Source organism: Oncorhynchus gorbuscha, linkage group LG07 (assembly GCF_021184085.1).
Source record: "Oncorhynchus gorbuscha isolate QuinsamMale2020 ecotype Even-year linkage group LG07, OgorEven_v1.0, whole genome shotgun sequence".
Taxonomy (NCBI): domain Eukaryota; kingdom Metazoa; phylum Chordata; class Actinopteri; order Salmoniformes; family Salmonidae; genus Oncorhynchus; species Oncorhynchus gorbuscha.
This window is the reverse complement of record NC_060179.1, coordinates 55,547,227-55,566,843: the sequence shown is the minus strand read 5'-3', so window position 1 is coordinate 55,566,843 and position 19,617 is coordinate 55,547,227. Positions and strand designations below refer to the sequence as shown.

The window sequence follows — 19,617 nt, the reverse complement described above, 5'->3', positions numbered from 1 at the left end:
ATCCATGCATGGGGGGTGAATGAGTGCACACTTTGAAGAAGTGAGAAATGGACCATAGTATTAGCTTGGTCCGTTTCTTTCTCTGGGTTGTGTGAAGAATGCTGACTCATCCCTACACCCCCTCTTTAACCCACCCCCCTTATGAGCTGTTCTCTTAAATCTATCTAGATTCAACCCGCAGAACGTGTCCGTGGTTGAGACACTCCCTCCAGTGACCATAATACACACTGCATCATGACACAGCAGATCCATGGAATCGATCCCCCCCCCCCCTCCCCAAAAAAAGGACACTAAGGACTTTCCCAGCCAAGTTTGAAGATGCAACATCATCACTTGTCCTGTCTCCCGCTTTCATCTCCTACAACTCGTTCTCCCTTTCTCCGCCCTAACATACAATGCATTCGGAAAGTATTCAGACTCCTTGACTTTTTGTTACAGCTTTATTCTAAAATGTATTAAATATTTTTCCCCCCTCATCAATCAACACACAATACCCCATAATGACAAAGCAAGAACAGGTTTTTTAGGATTGTTTGCAAATATATAATATATAAAAACAATGAAATTACATTTACATAAGTATTCAGACCCTTTACTCATCACTTTGTTGAAGCACCTTTGGCAGACAGCCTCGACCCTTCTTGGGTATCCTCTTATCCTCTTTACGAGAGCCAGTTTCATCAGAGCTTGATGGTTTATGTGACTGCACTTGAAAAACTTTCAAAGTTCTTGAAATGTTCTGGATTGACTGACCTTCATGTCTTTTCTTATTTGAGCTCTTTTTGACATAATATAGACTTGGTCTTTTACCAAATAGGGCTATATTCTGTATATCACCCTTACATGTCACAACACAACTGATTTGTTAATTGAAATGCATTCCAGGTGACTAACTCATGATGCTGGTTGAGAGAATGCCAAGAGTGTGCAAAGCTGCCATCAAGGCAAAGGGTGGCTACTTTGAAGAATCTCAAATATAGAATCTATTTTGTTTCGTTTAACACCTTTTTGGTTACTTCATGATTCCATATGTGTTATTTCATAGTTTTGATGTCTTCACTATTATTCTACAATGTAGAAAATAGTAAAATAAAGAAAACCCCTGGAATGAGTAGGTGTGACCAAACTTTTGTATGGTACTGTCTATAAATAAAGGTATTTCTGTTTTTTCTTTTTAATCCATTTTCCCCCAAAAATTCCAAAAAGTGTTTTTTGCAATGTCATTATGGGGTATTGTGTATAGATTGATGAGGAAATTGTTTTATTCAAACCATTTTAGAATAAGGCTGTAACGTAATAAAATGTGGAAAAAGTCAAGGGGTCTGAATACTTTCCGAATGCACTGTATCTCCCTACCTATCTCATTTCAACTGTTGATCACCGGGTGTCTGAGATTATGTCAGTATGTTGAAAGAAACCTACCAGAGAGAGACACACGAGACACATGACCAACACTCACATAGGCATTTTGATTTAAAGAAAATATTTATTCACATCGATAATAGTACATTTAAATTGTGTGGGTATATGTGCATTCATATGTATGTGTGTGCATCTTTGTTCATTGTTAGCATGCGTACATAGGTGTGTGTGTGCATGTGTGTGTGTGCGCATGTCTGTGTTCACGAGTGTGTGTTTACATGATCACTTTTACAATTTCTCTTAAATACTTTTTTTGTACAATTCCCTATCAGTTAGGAGAGGCAAAACAACCAACAAGAAAGAAAAGCAAAAACCATTCCAAACATTATAATCATTCCTAAGATAAAGGATAGATCTGGCAGATAAATCAGAAGGGAGTCTCAGGGACATTGAGGATCTGAGCTGAGAGCCCGTTGTGCCAGTTCTTCAGCTTGCGGAAGCGAGGTCCTTTCACCTCCGATTCAAACTTATCCCTGGGAGAAAGACAGAGAGAGAAAGACGGAGGGTAAAGTGTGCGTGCGTGCGTGCGTGCGTGCGTGCGTGCGTGCGTGCGTGCGTGCGTGCGTGTGTGTGTGTGTGTGTGTGTGTGTGTGTGTGTGTGTGTGTGTGTGTGTGTGTGTGTGTGTGTGTGTGTGTGTGTGTGTGCGCGCGCCTCACCTCGACCTCTGCAGGGCCTCCTCATCTGGGTCTTGCACTGAGGACAGCGAAGGGAGGGAAGAGAAGAGAGGGAGAAGAGAGGTGAGGATTGTCACGCCTTGGTCTTAGTATTTTGTGTTTTCTTTAATTATTTGTTCAGGCCAGGGTGTGACATGGGTTTAATGTTGTGTTTCGTATTGGGGGTTTTGTAGGTATTGGGATTGCGGCTGAGTAGGGGTGTAGCATAGGTTGGCTGCCTGAGGCAGTTCTCAATCAGAGTCAGGTGATTCTCGTTGTCTCTGATTGGGAACCGTATTTAGGTAGCCTGGGTTTCACTTTGTATTTCGTGGGTGATTGTTCCTGTCTCTGTGTAGTTTCACCAGATATGCTGTAATTAGTTTCCACGTTCCATTTGTTGTTTTGTATTTGTATCAGTTATTTCATGTATCGCGATTCATTCATTAAAGACATGAGTAACCACCACGCTGCATTTCGGTCCGACTCTCTTTCTACAAACGAAGAACGCCCGTTACAAGGATACATAAAACATGAAGAGGAGAAATTTCTGAAGTACAGAAACCGAGAAGACATGAGATGAAGAGGGAAGGAGAGCATAGAGAGAGAATAAGAGCTAGACAGAACAAGAGCGCGAGAAAGAGGTCGTTGAGTAGAGGTGTACTGACTGTATTCGGTGCCGGTGAGGTGGGCCAGCATCTTGAAGCTCTTGGACTGCAAGTTGGCAGCCCGTCTGGCCCACTCGGCAATCTCCTCATCTCTATCATGTGTCTGGATCACAGCCTGGTAGACTGGAGACGCACTGTCAACCACCGGGTCCTTCATAGGCAGGGAACCACTGCAGGCAGGGGACATGATGTCAGTAACTAGTAACGGAATGCAGACCGTAGGGGATAGAAGAAGGATGGATGCACATTACATAGGACCAAGTTTGTTTAAACCCTGGAGTAAGTTAGTAGTTGTCAATTCTCTACACATCGTCCCCCCAGCTGGCTCAGCGCTATCACACCCACCGGATTCAGCTTGTTCCTTTGCACAAAAATAAAAACTATGGTATTTTTCTTTATAGAACCATTCTCAATAAAGGTTTCATAAAGAACCATTAAAAAAAGGTTGTAACCACAGTGGAACCCTTTTTTGGTGCTATATAGAATTATTTTTTAATGGTTATTTACAGAACCTTTATGTGGAATGGTTCTATAAAGAACCTTTCTCAATCTTAAAGGTTCTTTGTGGAACCAAACAGTTTTTTTTTTAAATTCTGGTTTAATAGCCATATAATATTGTTAAAATTCAATAGTTTTTTATTATTGTATCATGTATTACATTTAGAACCTCATGAGCATGGTTCTTTATAGAACCTTCAAAAAAGGTTTCATAGAGCACCAAAAAGGATTCTGCTATGGCTACAAGCCAAAGAATCCTTATATGTCACTATATAGAACCATTTGTTTTTAGTGTGTAGGGTTAGGAGCATCGTGTAGTGTTTGGAGGGTTAGAACAGGAGGGGGAGACCAGTGATACTCAGAAAATTCCCTTTTATGTCATCAGAACTGAGTTGACCCCTGAAAACATTCTGAGACAGCTTAGTTAACCCCTGAAACATCGCAGTTCACCTCTGGATGCAAGAAACTGGACACACGGACCATGAGACAGACGCACAGACAGAAAAAGAGCTAGACACATGGATAGAGCCATGTGAAAAGTACAAGAGCCATGTGATATATGCAAATGTATCATGAGATGATATCATATGAGGCAGATGTGAGTTTGATACGGTTTATTAGACTTACAGCATATAAGCCGAACATGAGCCCAATATTAGTTTATTACACGTTATTTACATATCAGATATGAGTAGGCGGTGAGTAAAGGATGAGTCGGGGGTGATACTTACGCCAGGGGGGAGCCAGCAGGTACATCCTCACTGAGGTCACATGACCAGAGGGGGGCGAGGTGGGGGTTTGGATGACAACACAGGGGTGGTTGATTGGTTGGTGGGTTGTAGATTAAGTGAAGGAAGGAAGGAAGGAAGGAAGGAAGGAAGGAAGGAAGGAAGGAAGGAAGGAAGGAAGGAAGGATAGAAAAAAAGAAAGAAAGCCGTGATTGACACAGACGATAACTGGGAGTGGAGAAGTACAGCAGGACCCAGACAGAGTTCCCGCCTCTTAACACAAAATGTATTCTCTGCATTGTGTGTGTGCTCTCCTACCCCTCATGGCCCTTGGACTGTGACTGTCCGGCAATAGCGTCCATGATGGCATCCTGTGAGTACATGGAGATGGGGGTGTTGTACTGAGCGTGAACGATGGTGGCCTTGCCTCCCGGGCCGCGCACCTCGATGGGCTTATGGGTAGACAGAGCCGAGTCCTTCAGAGCTATGGGGTTAAAGCTGGGCACATACTCCTGACTGGAGAGGGATATGGTCGGGGGGATACAGGGTCAAGGGTCAGGGATAAAGGTTCATTTTTGGGAGGGTTGGTCGGGTATTGTGCAATGAAGGGGCAGGCGGCGATGGGGATCCATATTTGGGTTCACAGGTTGTAAGGGAATCAGACGACCGGGCGGAGATGATATAAAAAGGGGAGAGAAGAAGAAAAGAAAGAGAGAAAAAAAGGTGCAGGGATGGTGAGAGGTGCAAGAGGAGTAGGGTTCAGAGTCATCACTTACCTTCCTCTATCTGCGGGCTCACACACTGCACAGTACTACAAGGTATACACACATGATAAACACTACTAATGACTTCGCTTACTCCTGGTCTGTCTCACTCTTGTACATCTACAGTACCACTGATTACATTGTACCTGCCAGTCTCTCCAGTACACTAGCACTACCTGTCTGTCTCTCCTGTATGCGATATCTGATTGTATAGTACCTGTTTGTCTCTCTCGTCAGTCTCACTGCTTACTTTGTACCTAGTCTCTATCTACAATGTAAGCAGACTTCGCTTTTTCTACTTACTTTATTATTTATTTGATGTGAAATACATTGTCTATAGTGTCACCTCAGGACTAGTAAATTGAGCATAAGCCATGACTTCAAGAAAATTCACCTGATCACAAAGTGGTCAAGAAATACAATGTCTCTGACACGTTTTACGGACTAGCAAGGAAAACCAAATCAACCCAAGCCACTACTAAACAGGCTGTAAGACGCAAACACACTCTGCACTTTACACACTGTAAATTCCTAGTTAGTTATGATGCTTTACTAATGCACATATACTACCAATGTGTACATGCACACACACACACACACACACACACACACACACACACACACACACACACACACACACACACACACACACACACACACACACACACACACACACACACACACACACACACACACACACACACACACACACACACACACACACACACACACACACACACACACACACACACACACACACACACACACACACACACGTGTAGTACCATACGGAATATATTGTGAACGCATGTCTACACAGCAAATTCTCCAGTGTCAAATAAAAACTATTTACACAGAGAATGTTAAATGTATGTGAGTCCGTGGACTCACATACACACCGGAACAGTGATACATTAACACATTGCTTAGGGCTCTCAAGTGGTGTAGCGGTCTAAGGCACTGCATTCCAGTGCAAAAGGTGTCACCACAATCCCTGGTTTGAATCCAGGCTGTATCACATCCGGCTTGTGATTGGGAGTCCCATAGGGCGGCGAAAAATTGGCCCAGGGTCGTCCGGGTTTGGCCGGGGTAGGCTGTCATTGAAAATAATAATCTTATCGGACTTTCCTAGCTAAATAAAAGTTAAAAAAGAAAATACAAAAAAAAATCATTATTCAAGTCAATTGTAGAGTTTCCACTCTTAACTGTATTTGTTAGTAACAGAGGCATTGCAGGCATCTGTTTTTTGTCCTATGGACTTCACCAAGTGAGATCCTAAGTGATTATGTCATCATATCTTCTTTATCTACCATCCGTATTTCATAAGACCTTATTTTGAGGCCCTATTTTTTCCCGTAGTACAGGGGCCTGAACTCATACACATCCATTTGAACCAAGGCCACACCCATCATTATCATATTTCCAAGCATGTTCAATTGCAGGTGGATTTTTTGAAATTGTTTGTTTCAATATCCATGTTTGTGCGTGTACATTGAGTGATTAAGTGTTACCTCGTTCTGCAAGCGGAGACTGCCACATACACACAGCAAACTGGCAGGATGATTCTGACAAAAATGCTCAGAATAGACACACCACCATCACGAGAGAATCGATCAATGCTCACACTATGGGCAAGATGCCATTCACGAAGTACACACAGCTAAGCATGCACAAATACAACCTCTTCAACTTTGTTCATGCAAATTCTGCACATTCAGACGGTACTGACTTTCCAGCCGTGTTTGCAATAATCTGTAACAATATGAGAGAGAGAGAGAGAGAGAGAGAGAGAGAGATATTACCAGATAGTAAGGTATAGGAGTCATTCTGTGTGTTATAATTAAGCAATAATGCATGAGGGGGTGTGGTATATGGCAAATATACCATGGCTAAGGGCTGTTCTTGGGCACGATGCAACGTGGAGTGCCTGGATACAGCCCTTAGCCATGGTATATTGGTCATATACCACCAACCCCCGAGGTGCCTTATTACTATTATAAACTGGTTACCAACGTAATTAGAACAGCAACAAGAAATCTTTTGTCAAACCCACGGCTTTCAGCCAATCAGCATTCAGGGCTCGAATCACCCAGTTTATAAAGGCAGTTGTGTGTCATCAACTGTGATATTTCCCAGGATTGCCTGTGACTCAGCAGACTAACTGACAGGAGCAGGGGCTCCACAATCACATGACACACACACACACACACACACACACACACACACACACACACACACACACACACACACACACACACACACACACACACACACACACACACACACACACACACACACACACACACACACACACACACACACACACACACACACGTACACACACACGTACACAGACACTCATAGACATGCACAAGCGTACGCACAAACACTCAGACAGAAGAAGAAGAGTATTTTATTGTTCATTTTCATGGAGAGAACGGAAATGTCTTTTTACTTTCAGCCCAAACCCCCAAGACACACACACTACACAAATTGTTGAAGCCTATGTGTCATGGGCTGTATATAGAGATGGATCTGTCCCGGGACACTGTGTGTGTGTGTGTGTGTGTGTGTGTGTGTGTGTGTGTGTGTGTGTGTGTGTGTGTGTGTGTGTGTGTGTGTGTGTGTGTGTGTGTGTGTGTGTGTGTGTGTGTGTGTGTGTGTGTGTGTGTGTGTGTGTGTGTGTGTGTGTGTGTGTGTGTGTGTGTGATACTGTATGAGATGCTTGGGATGCATTGCAACCCGAGTGGAACATTCCAACGTGCCGAGAAGCAGCTGTTCCCGAGTTTGTGTGCATGTGAGCTTACAAAAAGAGAGTCGCCTGTACTGAACCAGGGATCTGCGTGAGTATACGGTCGTGCTTACCGACACTTTACTGGACACGTCTACCATATGCTGGTCAGCACAGCCACCGAACTTCACCCCCCAGCTCAGCTGAGTTTAGCAAAGTAGTGACAGCGATGCTCCCTCAAAGGCCATCAACTCCTAACAGCTAAAGCACCTGTCGTCAGCGGAATGACTGTAGTCGTCATCCACAGAGTGTGGTGCAGTGTTACCTGGAGACAGTCCAGGTGTGTGTCAGAGTGTGCACGTTACCACTTCGAGCGGCGAGTGTGCATGTGAGCCAGGAGAATGTGTTCCAGGAGAATCACGGAATGTTCTGAGTATTCTTGATCACTGTCCTGTTTAATGTGCACACAGGTGGGCAGGGATGTGTGACCCCCCCCCCCCCCCGGCTCATACCCTAAGTTGTCCTAGAGTGGAGATAGCCAGGGGAGGTGGTGGGGACAGGAACAGAGTGAGGAGGGAAATAAAAAATTGGGACAGTACAACAAGGACGTTGTTCCAGTAGGTCCCGTGGTTGGGAGAGGAGGGAGTGTTTTGTCTCCTAGTTAGTTTGGATGTTTTGTTGCCGGAGGAGGTGATCGGGAACTCAGTGAGACTCTGGTCAACAGAAGTGCAATATAAAGGGAACACGTGGCCAAAAGAAGTGTACTATACAGGGAACTGGGTACCATTTCATTATGGCCCCAGGCTACCTACCCTAGAAACGGCACTCCGCTGTCTGCCCCCTCTCCTCCCAGCTTGGCGGCCCCTGCCCCATCTCCTGCAACCTTGCCTTGCAGCAGGGCCATCTCTCTGAGAGTGTGTGCAGAGTACAGGCTGATGGGGGAGTTATACTGTCCCTTCTGGCTCGAGAGAGACACTGCAGCAGCAAGGGAGGGGGGGAGGAGCGGAGAGGGGGTACGGCGGGCAGGGGTCGGCTCTACAGGCTTTTTAGACAATAGTCTCCCAAACTTCTTCGCCTCCACCTCTTCTTCTTCTTCTACTTCTTTTTTAACATGCTCACCCTCCTTAATGACAAGAGAGATAGAGTGAGGGACTCAGAAAAACTGAGAAATGGGGAGAAAAAGATAGATAGATAGATAGATAGATAGATAGATAGATAGATAGATAGATAGATAGATAGATAGATAGATAGATAGATAGATAGATAGATAGATAGATAGGAGGTGGTGTATCCTCTTCACTATTTGGCCCAGGGGAGAACAACTGCCCCCTTTCATTGAAGCCACGGAGGTTCAAGACTGACCGCATTAGCGTCCCCCTCCCCATTATGGTGAACGGAAAAATGACAGTCTTTGTGTAAATCCAATCATGGTACTAATAATTGCTTCTAATACACCAGATGTATTTAAATTTTTTCGAAACACTAGTGGGCGCCAACACACAGCCTTCCAGTCTTCATGTATGTCCTTAAACCAATTCCCTAAGGTCCAAGGGTCCGGGCTGGGTTTTTACTACGCTAACATATGGAATTATTTTACGATGGTAATAACAAGGGTCATTTAGCTATTTGATTTGGAATTTGAACAGATATTTGATAAAACATAGAATTTGGCTTTACTGCTATTAGCCCATAGAAACACTTTGAATAACATACTAATGCGTGGCAAACCAGTCAAAATCATTTACAAAAAGGAAGTATGTTTTGGAGTCTCTGTCCTATATCTGGGAGATATAAGAAAGCTCAGAAAATTATCAAATAAATGTTCTACCCATATTTAAGCATTTCTTTGCACTAAAGTACTTCCATATGTACTTCTAATCATTTAAAAAAAACTGACACCGGGTTACCTTCAGACGAGTCTTGTGAGGCTGGTGGGCATCGTAGAGCAAAACATGTACGTGTTTGTGAGAGTCTCACCTTTCGATGGTGGGGTTCATAATAGTTTGTAGCCCAAACCATTGGGACTATACAAACAGAAGTTGACACATCGGCGGCACTGACTTCAGACGAGTCCAAGGAAGCTTGCAGCTGTCGGACACTACAGGCTTGCGAGAAGACCGATTTTCGGGATGCCTCCTGATCCAGTAGCTCTAACACTTTTCACCGCAGATGTGGAAGCCCGACATCAGAGGATGCGGTGGATTGAGACGCAGCCCATGCAAAAAGAACACATTTCTCTAGCTTAAACAGATGGATTTAATGGGTGTTTTTTTTATTATTATAGTTCGATTTCTGCAGGGGCACAGATATCGCCTCTAGTGGGTTTAAAAATAGCACAAAGAAGAAGTTATTAGGATAATGGAGTTGCTAATGGAAGCCTCCAGTACCCCAGTTGGCCTTCAACTTGAGTAACTCGTTGAGAGGAAGCAGCACTGAGCTGGCGTGCACCGACACTTCCTGGAACAACTAAAACGGCGCATGTTATGTCTCCAAGAGATGGCATCTTAACCGATTCAATTTGGCCTCAACGCGCTATTGAGTCTTCACATAGGAATGAATGGTGTCACATGATCGATGGCTTTATCCATTCATAAAACAGTCATTGCCTTGGCCAGAGCTTGATCCTCTGCTCTTTCATTTGGAAGCTACAGCTGCAATAGAAACACTAGTGGGCGCCAACACACAGCCTTCCAGTCTTCAATTGATCCCGTCTTCTTTTGTTCAAGGGCAATCGCATAGACACTCAAATGCAGAAACTTTTTTTTGTGTGTGCGTGCATGTGTGTGTTTACCTTCTGGTGAGGAATAACTGACATGGGGGAGTCCATTCTGGGTGTTGCCATGGGAACAAGGGTAGGACGTTTCGACCTGGGTGCAGAGCCACAACAACAGACTTTTACATTTGTAAGTAATATTACATGTGTTATGTAGTTTTGCATGTTATCTTGTAAGTATTTTAAGATCTAGTGTGTGTGTGTGTGTGTGTGTGTGTGTGTATGTGTGTGTTTCTATACATGCATTCTTGTGCGCCCATTTGTATGTGTGTGTGCCTGTGTGTGCGTATGTTTACTTTTGCATGGTGAGGGCCAGTTTATTGGAGGCCATCTTAATCTTGTTCTGTGCCTCCAGGTGTGTCATGCCTTCTGTACTAAGGCCGTCTATCGATGTGATGATGTCACCCTGGACTAGACTGCCCCCTGCAGCCTTACTGCCTGGAGTTATCTAGAGGGGAGAGAGAAAGCAGAAGAGTTAGGAGAAAGGGAGGAATGGAGCGAACGAGAGAGAGAGAGAACGAGAGAACGAGAGCGAGAGAGAGAGAGAGAGAGAGAGAGAGAGCGAGCCCTGGGCACTGAACTCAGGTCAACGTCTATTCCACGTTAGTTCAACATAATTTCCTTCAAATGAGGTGGAAACAACGTTGATTCAACCAGTGTGTGCCCAGTGGGGAGAGAGAGAGGGTAACAGAGGCAGGGTTATGTAAGAAAAACTGACATGGATACCTCTGCTCAAACACACACACAATTTGAGAGAAATAAGCATTATAGTGTATGGAACATTTCAGGGATCTTTTATTTCAGCTCATGAAACATGGGACCAACACTTTACATGTTGTGTTTATATTTTAGTTCAGTATATAAGGTCGTTATTCCTAGTGTCGGTCAGGTTATCTGCATTCGCTCAAACCAATCAGATAAAGCTGTGTCTAATTGACCAGCTGTAGTTATCACACTAGGACACTCCAGGATGGATCAGCATGTATTAACACCTACAGAATAGTATCAGGTCAACATCTTAGCAGAACTCAACTGTCTATCTGTCATGTTCCACAGGAGACACCTCAATGAGATGCGCCACAAAAGAAACACAGCTTTCTAACGCACCAATCACAACAGCAGGAGTCAGGTCCGTTGTCAAAAGTGGACTGGCGTCTCGTTCTCTCCTGCTTGAGTATACTATACTCCTCTAGAAACGACAAAAACTAAAAACAGTTATCCAAAATAGTTTTATTGAAATGGGCACCATTTTCAAACGCAACTTTCAAGTGGCATGACTGGGCCGTGATAGAACAGCAACTAGAGAAAACTAGCAGAAAACACTGATCTGAACTAACTTCCTCATTAAAAAAACACCACAGAGAAAGGCATTGATAGAAACACCGAATGAGCAGTACAGACTGCTCAGACAGTTGTTGTAAAAGATGTCAATTCTGCTTGCTTAGCAAGTACCACTTCCTCCTGATTCAACTCATACAGAGGCTTGAATTCAGGACACACGCGACCGCCTTCCTAAAGCGTTCCAACCCATTGCGCTATTGGAAAAGGCCTTCTTCAATTGCCCAAGGCGCGACACTTGAGGCTGAAGAGTGAATTTCACGAACCACCGTCTGCTACATTTGCAGAGTTAGATGGATGCACAGCAGTCTCTGTACAACTCTTAGGGCAGAGTACGTAGGTCTGTGGGACTAGGGAGTACTAGAGGGGACTAGGGAGTCAGAGGTAGAGTAGGGGCTGGGGTACAAGGCTGAGGTATTGGGTAGACTGAGGACTGGGCATGGACAGAGAGACGGGGCTGAGGACTGGGCATGGACAGAGAGACGGGACTGAGGACTGGGCATGGACAGAGAGACGGGACTGAGGACTGGGCATGGACAGAGAGACGGGGCTGAGGACTGGGCATGGACAGAGAGACGGGGCTGAGGACTGGGCATGGACAGAGAGACGGGGCTGAGGACTGAGCATGGACAGAGAGACGGGGCTGAGGACTGGGCATGGACAGAGAGACGGGGTTGAGGACTGGGCATGGACAGAGAGACGGGGCTGAGGACTGGGCATGGACAGAGAGACGGGGCTGAGGACTAACCATGGACAGAGAGACGGGACTGAGGACTGGGCATGGACAGAGAGACGGGCTGAGGACTGTAATAGAGGATAGGCTTACAGGCAGCTCGTTAAAGAGATAAAAATAAAGAGTGCTGTTGACGCCTCCCGCATCAGTCTGTTTAACCTAACTGCCCCCAACTACCTGCTAGTGCCACTCAAACCCGCCTTCTCTATCTATCTCTTTTCACCGCTCGCGCTCTCTTTTCCTCTTTCTCCTCAGTGACGCCTTCTGCCTTTGTTCCTTCATTTATTCAGTGTGGGTCCGCATTCGTGTGTGTGTGTGTGTGTGTGTGAAATTGTTCGGTTGTTTCAGGATGGCTTCACAGCAGCACCATTTTTCTCTCCTTAACTGCATCTGCTCTCTTAACATTTCACCACCCTGCTCTGCTTATGCTGAATCAGCTACACACACACAGACACACGCATGCACTGCATCCATCAGAACCAACTTTTGGACAAATCACGGTCTTGTTATCCATCCCTAAATATTCATTACTCTGCCATGGGACACAACAATGTATTCCGTCTCTCTTGAGAACATGGAAATAATGATGAACAGGCCTACATCTATCCTCCAGTCAAAAATAACACGACACTATATGCTAGACACTATCTGCGTTGAGACAATGACTTATCAATGACCCACGACCAGCTCATTTAATCCCTACCATTGTGCCGCTGAGTTGTCGTAATGCTTCAGAAAATGTACATTATCACAGGGGGCGCTGGAAGACAACGGGAGTAACCTAATTCATGTCCCTCTTGCTGCCCTGAATGCCTCTGCTGATCCTACAGCTATTGTATGCAGTAATCATGTGTCTATGAACCAGAGTTATACTGTTAGCACTGAGGAAATCCACCGTGAGCAGCTCACCCTGCACGAACATAAATAACCTGAGCACCTCTGCTAAACTTCCCAGTAAAGCAATAAAAACAATCAAGCATCCCAGAAAAGTGCTAAGAAATAGCCCACGTTAACATATCAGGATTCAAGAAATCAATAATTTGCTGGTAACAGATGACATTCGTATTTTGACAATCTCTGAAGCTCACTTAGTTAATACATTTGATGACACAGTGGTAGCAATACATTTATAAGATCTACAGAAAAGACAAAGGTGGAGGTGTGGCCGTTTATATTCAGAACCGCATTCCTCTAAAGCTTAGAGAGGAACTCATGTTAAATATTCTTGAAGTAATATGGCTACAGGTTCATCTGCCTCACCTAAAAACCCATTCTGGTGGGAAGCTGCTATAGACCACCAAGTGCTAACAGTCAGTATCTAAATAACATGTGTGAAATGCTTGATAATGAATCAACAGAGAAGTATATTATCTGGGTGATTTTAAATATTGACTGGCTTTCATCATACTGCCCACTCAAGAGAATGCTTCAAAATGTAACCAATGACCGGCAGCCTGGTTCAGGTTGTCAGTCAACCGACCAGGGTAGTTACAAACAGCACAGGAATGAAATCATCAACATGTATTTGATCACATCTTTACTAATGCTGCAGAAATGAGCTTGAAAGCAGTATCCAGATCCATCGGATGTAGCGATCACAATATAGTAGCCATATCTAGGAAAACCAAAGCCTGGGCCTAATATAGTGTATACGAGGTCATACAATAAGTTTTGTAGGGATTCCTATATTGTTGATGTAAAGAATATGTGTTGGTCCGTGGTGTTTAAGGAGAAGCAACCAGACGCTGCACTTGACACATTTATGAAATGACTAATGATTCCCAGTTACTAATAAGCATTCACCCATCAATAAAATGACTGTAAAAACTGTTAAATTCCTGTGGATTGATGAGAAATTGAAAAATGTATGGTTGAGAGGGATGAGGCAAAATAAATGGCAAATAAGTCTGGCTGCACAACTGATTGGAAAACGTACTGCAAATTGAGAAATCATGTGACTGAACTGAATAAAACGAAGAAGAAACTACACTGTGAAACAAATATAAATGACAAAGAATGATAGTAAAAAGCTTTGGAGCATCTTAAATCAAATTTTGGTCAAAAAGGCAAACTCCGCTCCATCATTCATTAAATCAGATGGCTCTTTCATCACAAAACTGACTAATATTGCCAACTACTGTAATGATTTTTCATTGGCAAGATTAGCAAACTTAGGCATGACATGCCAGCAACAAACAATGACACTACACATCCAAGTATATCTGACCAAATTATGAAAGAAAAGCATTGTAATTTAGAATTCAGGTAAAGTGAGTGTGGAAGAGTCGAAAAAGGTATTGTTGTCTATCAGCAATGACAAGACACCGGTGTCTGAAAACTTGGATAGAAAATGACTGAGGATAATTGTGGACAATATTGCCACTCATATTTAACATATCTTCAATTTAAGCCTACCAGAAAGTATGTGCCCTCAGGCCTGGAGGGAGGCAAAAGTCATTCCACTACCTAAAAATAGTAAAGCCACCTTTACTGGCTCAAATAGCCGACCAATCAGCCTGCTACCAACCCTTAGTAATGTTTTGGAAAAAAATGTGTTTGACCAGATACAACGTTATTTTACAGTCAACAAATTGACAACAGACTTTCAGCACGTTTATAGGGAAGGACATTCAACAAGCACAGCCCTTTTTCAAATGACTGATGTTTGGCTGAGAGAAATTGATGATAAAAAGATTGTGCGGGCTGTTTTGTTAGACTTCAGTGAGGCTTTAGGCATAATCGATCATAGTATGCTGCTGGGAAAAACCTATGTGTTATGGCTTTACACCCCTGCTATATTGTGTATAAATAGTTACCTGTCTAACAGAACACAGTGGGTGTTCTTTAATGGAAGCCTATCCAATATAATCCAGGTAGAATCAGGAATTCCCCTGGGCAGCTGTCTAGGCCCCTTACATTTTTCAATCTTACTAATGACATGCTACTACTGGCTTTGAGTAAAGTGTCTATGTATACGGATGACTCAACACAATACACGTCAGCTACTACAGCGTCTGAAATGACTGCAACACTTAACAAAGAACTGCAGTTAGTTTCAGAATGAGTGGCACGGAATAAGTTAGTCCTAAATATTTCAAAATTAAAATCATTGTATTTGGGACAAATCATTCACTAAATTAAATCTTGTAATGAATAATGTAGAAATTTAGCAATTTGTTAGCAATTGAGCAAGTTGTCATGGTTAAAATATATTGATACAACAGTAGCTAAAATAGGGAGAAGTCTGTCCATAATAAAGCACTGCTCTGCCTTCTTAACAGCACTATCAACAAGGCAGGTCCTACATGCCATAGTTTTGTCACACTTGGACTACTATTCAGTCGTGGGGTCAGGTGTCACAAAGAGGGATTTAAGAAAATTGCAATTAACTCAGAACAAGGCAGCACAGCTGGCCCTTAGATGTACACAGAGAGCTATTAATTATTATATATATTATTAATAATATGCATGTCAATCTCTGGTGGCTCAATGTGAAGGAGAGATTGACTTCATCACTACTTGTATTTGTGAGAGGAACTGACATGTTGAATGCACAATGACATGTTTGAACTACTGGCACACAGCTCAGACACCCATGCATACCCCACAAGACATGCCACCAGAGGTCTCTTCACAGTCCCCAAGTCCAGAACAGACTATGGGAGGTGCCCAGTACTACATGGAACTCTATTCCAAATCAAGTAACTCGTGCAAGCGATAACATTTGATTAAAAAATATATATATATAAATGCACCTTGTGGAACAGCGGGGACTGTATAAAGCAACACAAACAGTCACTGACACATGCATACAAACATACATTTACATACACACATGCCTACGCTGATTTTGTGTTGTAGATATGTGGTAGTAGATTAGGGGCCTGAGCGTGCACACTTAACGTGTTTGGAAATGTGTTGTTTTTGTTTATATATTTTTTACTTTACTAGGCAAGTCAGTTAAGAACAAATTCTTATTTTCAACGAAGGTGTAGGAACAGTGGGTTAACTGCCTTGTTCAGGGGCAGAATTACAGATTTTTACCTTGTCAGCTCTGGGATTTGATCTTACGGTTACAAGTCCAACACTCTAACCATTAGGCTACCTGCTGCCCCCAAAAGATTGTTGCGAAGTGTATCGTAATGTTTTTTAAATGGTATAACTGCCTTAATTTTGCTGGACCCCAGGAAGAGTAACTGCTGCCAATCATGACACTACATTGCTACTCTAAACCAATCACATGACTCTATACAGTAGCTATTGCCTAATCGCAAATTCTAATACTGTAGTTATCATGCAATAGCATCACACTATAGTGTTTCCATTACCCAATCCCACTGCTCTATAGGAGGGAGAGTTAACAGGGAACTGACTCTACTCCAAAATCGGCCTGTGTGAAAAATAAAGAGTGATGCAGTGGAACTGGGTATTTTTTATAAGAAGGTTAATAATAGTGTCAAAATAAAATGTAATTGCTAATTGGCTTCATGAGGCCTATTTGATCCAATATAGCTTTTGTGATGCTTAGGTCTATGCATATTCACTCTCCATTGAATGTAGGCGGTTGAGGTCAACAGCCCTCATCGAATTTTCAAAAAAGTATTCAATTAACGAGATGCATCCACCAATCCAAAGAGAGGAATAGGCGGGAACTTGATGGGTTCCATTCTGTGGACAACGAATCCCATTGTTAGGGTGGAGACATAAGTATCACGTCGTTATATCCATATCTCTGGTTTGGAGGACAACGGAAGCATATAGAAAATGGACGCCTGCCTCCTGGTCCGTATCCCTTCCTGTGCTTTTTTGTTTCTCTCCTCCCTTATGTTTTGTGTGTTTTAATCTTTTATTGGTACAACTTAAAATAGAACAGTTATGGAAAGAATCATGCTCGAAAATAAATGCTTTAAAAAACGGTTCCTTGTCGTTGTCTGCCTCTATTTCACGTTGCCTGCTCAACCCAGATTCTCAAAACCTGTTGCTTTTCCCCCCTCGTGACAGAAACACACACAGTCAAGTAGAAACTGGGAAACTGTATGTGATCCTCTATTCACAACAAAACGTTATGCTCCAGAAGCCATCATGTTCATCAAAATCAACACTAGAACAACTCCACTTCAGGTTTCAGGGAAGGTAAAGTCTCAAAGTGAGCTAGCACTCACTAGCTGGCTATTTAGCTAGCTCTGTACCTCACATCTGCCAAATCATTACAGTAATGAGGAGAGATCAGACTCTCCAGAGATCACACTCTTTCCTCACACAGCATCAGGTAGCTGATGCAGACTACAGGACAGAGTTGAGATGACTGAGTTCACAGCTCCAAAGCAGCCGGCAGGTCTGCGAAATGGACCGACCATTATGGACCAGAGATGGACAAAGAGGATGTCTTTAGAGACACACTTGGCATCCGAGAGGCCCAGCAGGACGCTTTAGGTAACACACAGCTTTCCATGTGACCGCACCTCTCCTCATCTCTCTCCCTCTCTGATGCCTCCTCCCCCTACTGCTATTTGCCATTTCCAGATCCACTGGCAGGAGCAATAACACACAACTACAGCAACAGGTCTAGATGGAAAGAGGAGGGGTGTGACAGAGAGGGAGAGGAGTGTATTTTAGAACTCTCTAGTTGGCAGGTCATTCCTCACCCCTCGTCATCTGTCATCAATCATTACGTCATTAAATAAGACCCACGTTTAGCATGTGCGCGCACACACAGCAACGAACCGTAACCACTATTTATCACACTCAAAGTCTGCCTCTCTAACACAGGAAAAGCTTAAAGTGTGTAGTGTCTTACCCTAGAGATGGTAAGTGGCATATTGAAGTCTTTTCCTCCATGTAGTCTGAAACCCCATGGCGCGGAGCCATTGAGAGATACTGTATATGTAGCCATCTTCAGCTTTGGTTAAAACCTACACACACACACCCTGCTTCCTCCTGAAAGCGCTTTCCTCCTTCACTCGCTGTCCTCTTTGTACTTGTTTCCTCTTGCACTCGCTTTCTGATTCCCCTCCTTCAGTCTCGTTCCGGAGTTCTCCCCCCCCTGTTATTTCCAGACGGTTGGGACAAACACCTGATAGGGGGAGGAAGGGCAGGCGCTGAAAAGCTTCTGATACACACACACAGACACACGTATGCACACTCACACACCTACCACACACTCAAAATGAATTAAAACTTAAACCACACAACAGCTAGTCTAGTATTCACCTAAAACTGAAAACCTGAACAACGCATTAAAATGTGTATAAAAGTGTTGTTAGAGAGGTCTTGCCTTAGTTGAGGTTAAGGGACAGACGGGACAAGAATAGCTGAGTGGAGCAGAGACGGGGATGGATGGCACAGGGGCCTTATAAGGCCTGTAATCCTACCCCCAGCATGCCTCACTCTGATCACCCTGCATTACTCACACATACAGATATAGACTCCTCTTAGCCTCACACATTCTCCCCTAGCTCTACCTCTATCTGTCCCTCGCATCAATCAATTCCTCTCTCTCTCTCTCTCTGTTTTTAATGTCTGTTTTGCTGTGATCTCACCTTCTCAATGTGTCACAATATCCCTTCGCATCACTTTTTCACTACTTGACTCTCTCTTTCTATCACTTTCTCTTTCTATTTCTCACTCTTACTCCCTTTCTCTCTGTGTTATCTCTCCCAGGGGAAGCAACACATTACCGAAGTCTGATGTCCGAGAAGCACCTCTACCAGGAGACAGTCACCATGATCAACAAGATGATAAAGGATAAGCTTTTTTTTACCACCTTTTGACAGCTCTGTATGTTAGGACATTCAACTATTACATTTCAAAATTCTACATGTTGGATTACTGTACATGCTTTTTTTTTGTGTACTTAGAAAGGTGAAAAAAGGGTAGGTCTTGAAATGCGGGTATATCTTCCCATTCTTAATCCACTACAATGGCAGTTTAATGATTTTACATGTGTTTTAGCATTATGATAGCGTTGTGCCACCAGTAGGATTAGTAAGTAACACTAATGATCGTAACACCAATGACACATTGTGGGTTATTGAGGATTTTCATAAATTGAGGCCACAGATGCTCAACTCTAAGATCGTTAACCCTTTAAAAATGATTGCTCATAAAGTGCTATGATTAATCATTTTGCTCACAATGACCGTTATCTTAATTGAAACAGATTAACTCCAGGGACACGTATTATGGTTGGCTGTGATATTGTGTACACATACACAATGGAAAGTGCATATCTCTCTGCCCTTGTCATGCTGTGGCAGAATACATCACACACACACACACACACACACACACACACACACACACACACACACA

At 43.3% G+C, this 19,617-nt stretch overlaps 1 protein-coding gene across 2 annotated transcripts; it reads right to left on the bottom strand.

Moving 5' to 3' along the window:
* Window positions 1-1,466: 1,466 nt before the first annotated feature.
* Window positions 1,467-18,433, bottom strand: ldb3b (LIM domain binding 3b). Of its 2 annotated transcripts, XM_046356840.1 has the most exons (9): window positions 18,104-18,417; window positions 10,532-10,683; window positions 10,254-10,329; window positions 6,461-6,483; window positions 4,286-4,483; window positions 3,971-4,000; window positions 2,742-2,911; window positions 2,080-2,116; window positions 1,467-1,895 (listed from the first exon to the last, which is right to left on the bottom strand). In XM_046356840.1, the coding sequence occupies exons 1-9, from the start codon at window positions 18,197-18,199 to the stop codon at window positions 1,790-1,792; spliced, it is 888 nt and encodes a 295-aa protein (XP_046212796.1). In that variant the 5' UTR covers window positions 18,200-18,417; the 3' UTR covers window positions 1,467-1,789. The 2 variants fall into 2 exon arrangements, with proteins under 2 accessions (XP_046212796.1, XP_046212795.1); XM_046356839.1 differs by lacking the exons at window positions 3,971-4,000; window positions 4,286-4,483; window positions 6,461-6,483 and adding an exon at window positions 8,275-8,585 and having other exon boundaries at window positions 18,104-18,433.
* Between the last annotated feature and the right edge of the window lie 1,184 nt (window positions 18,434-19,617).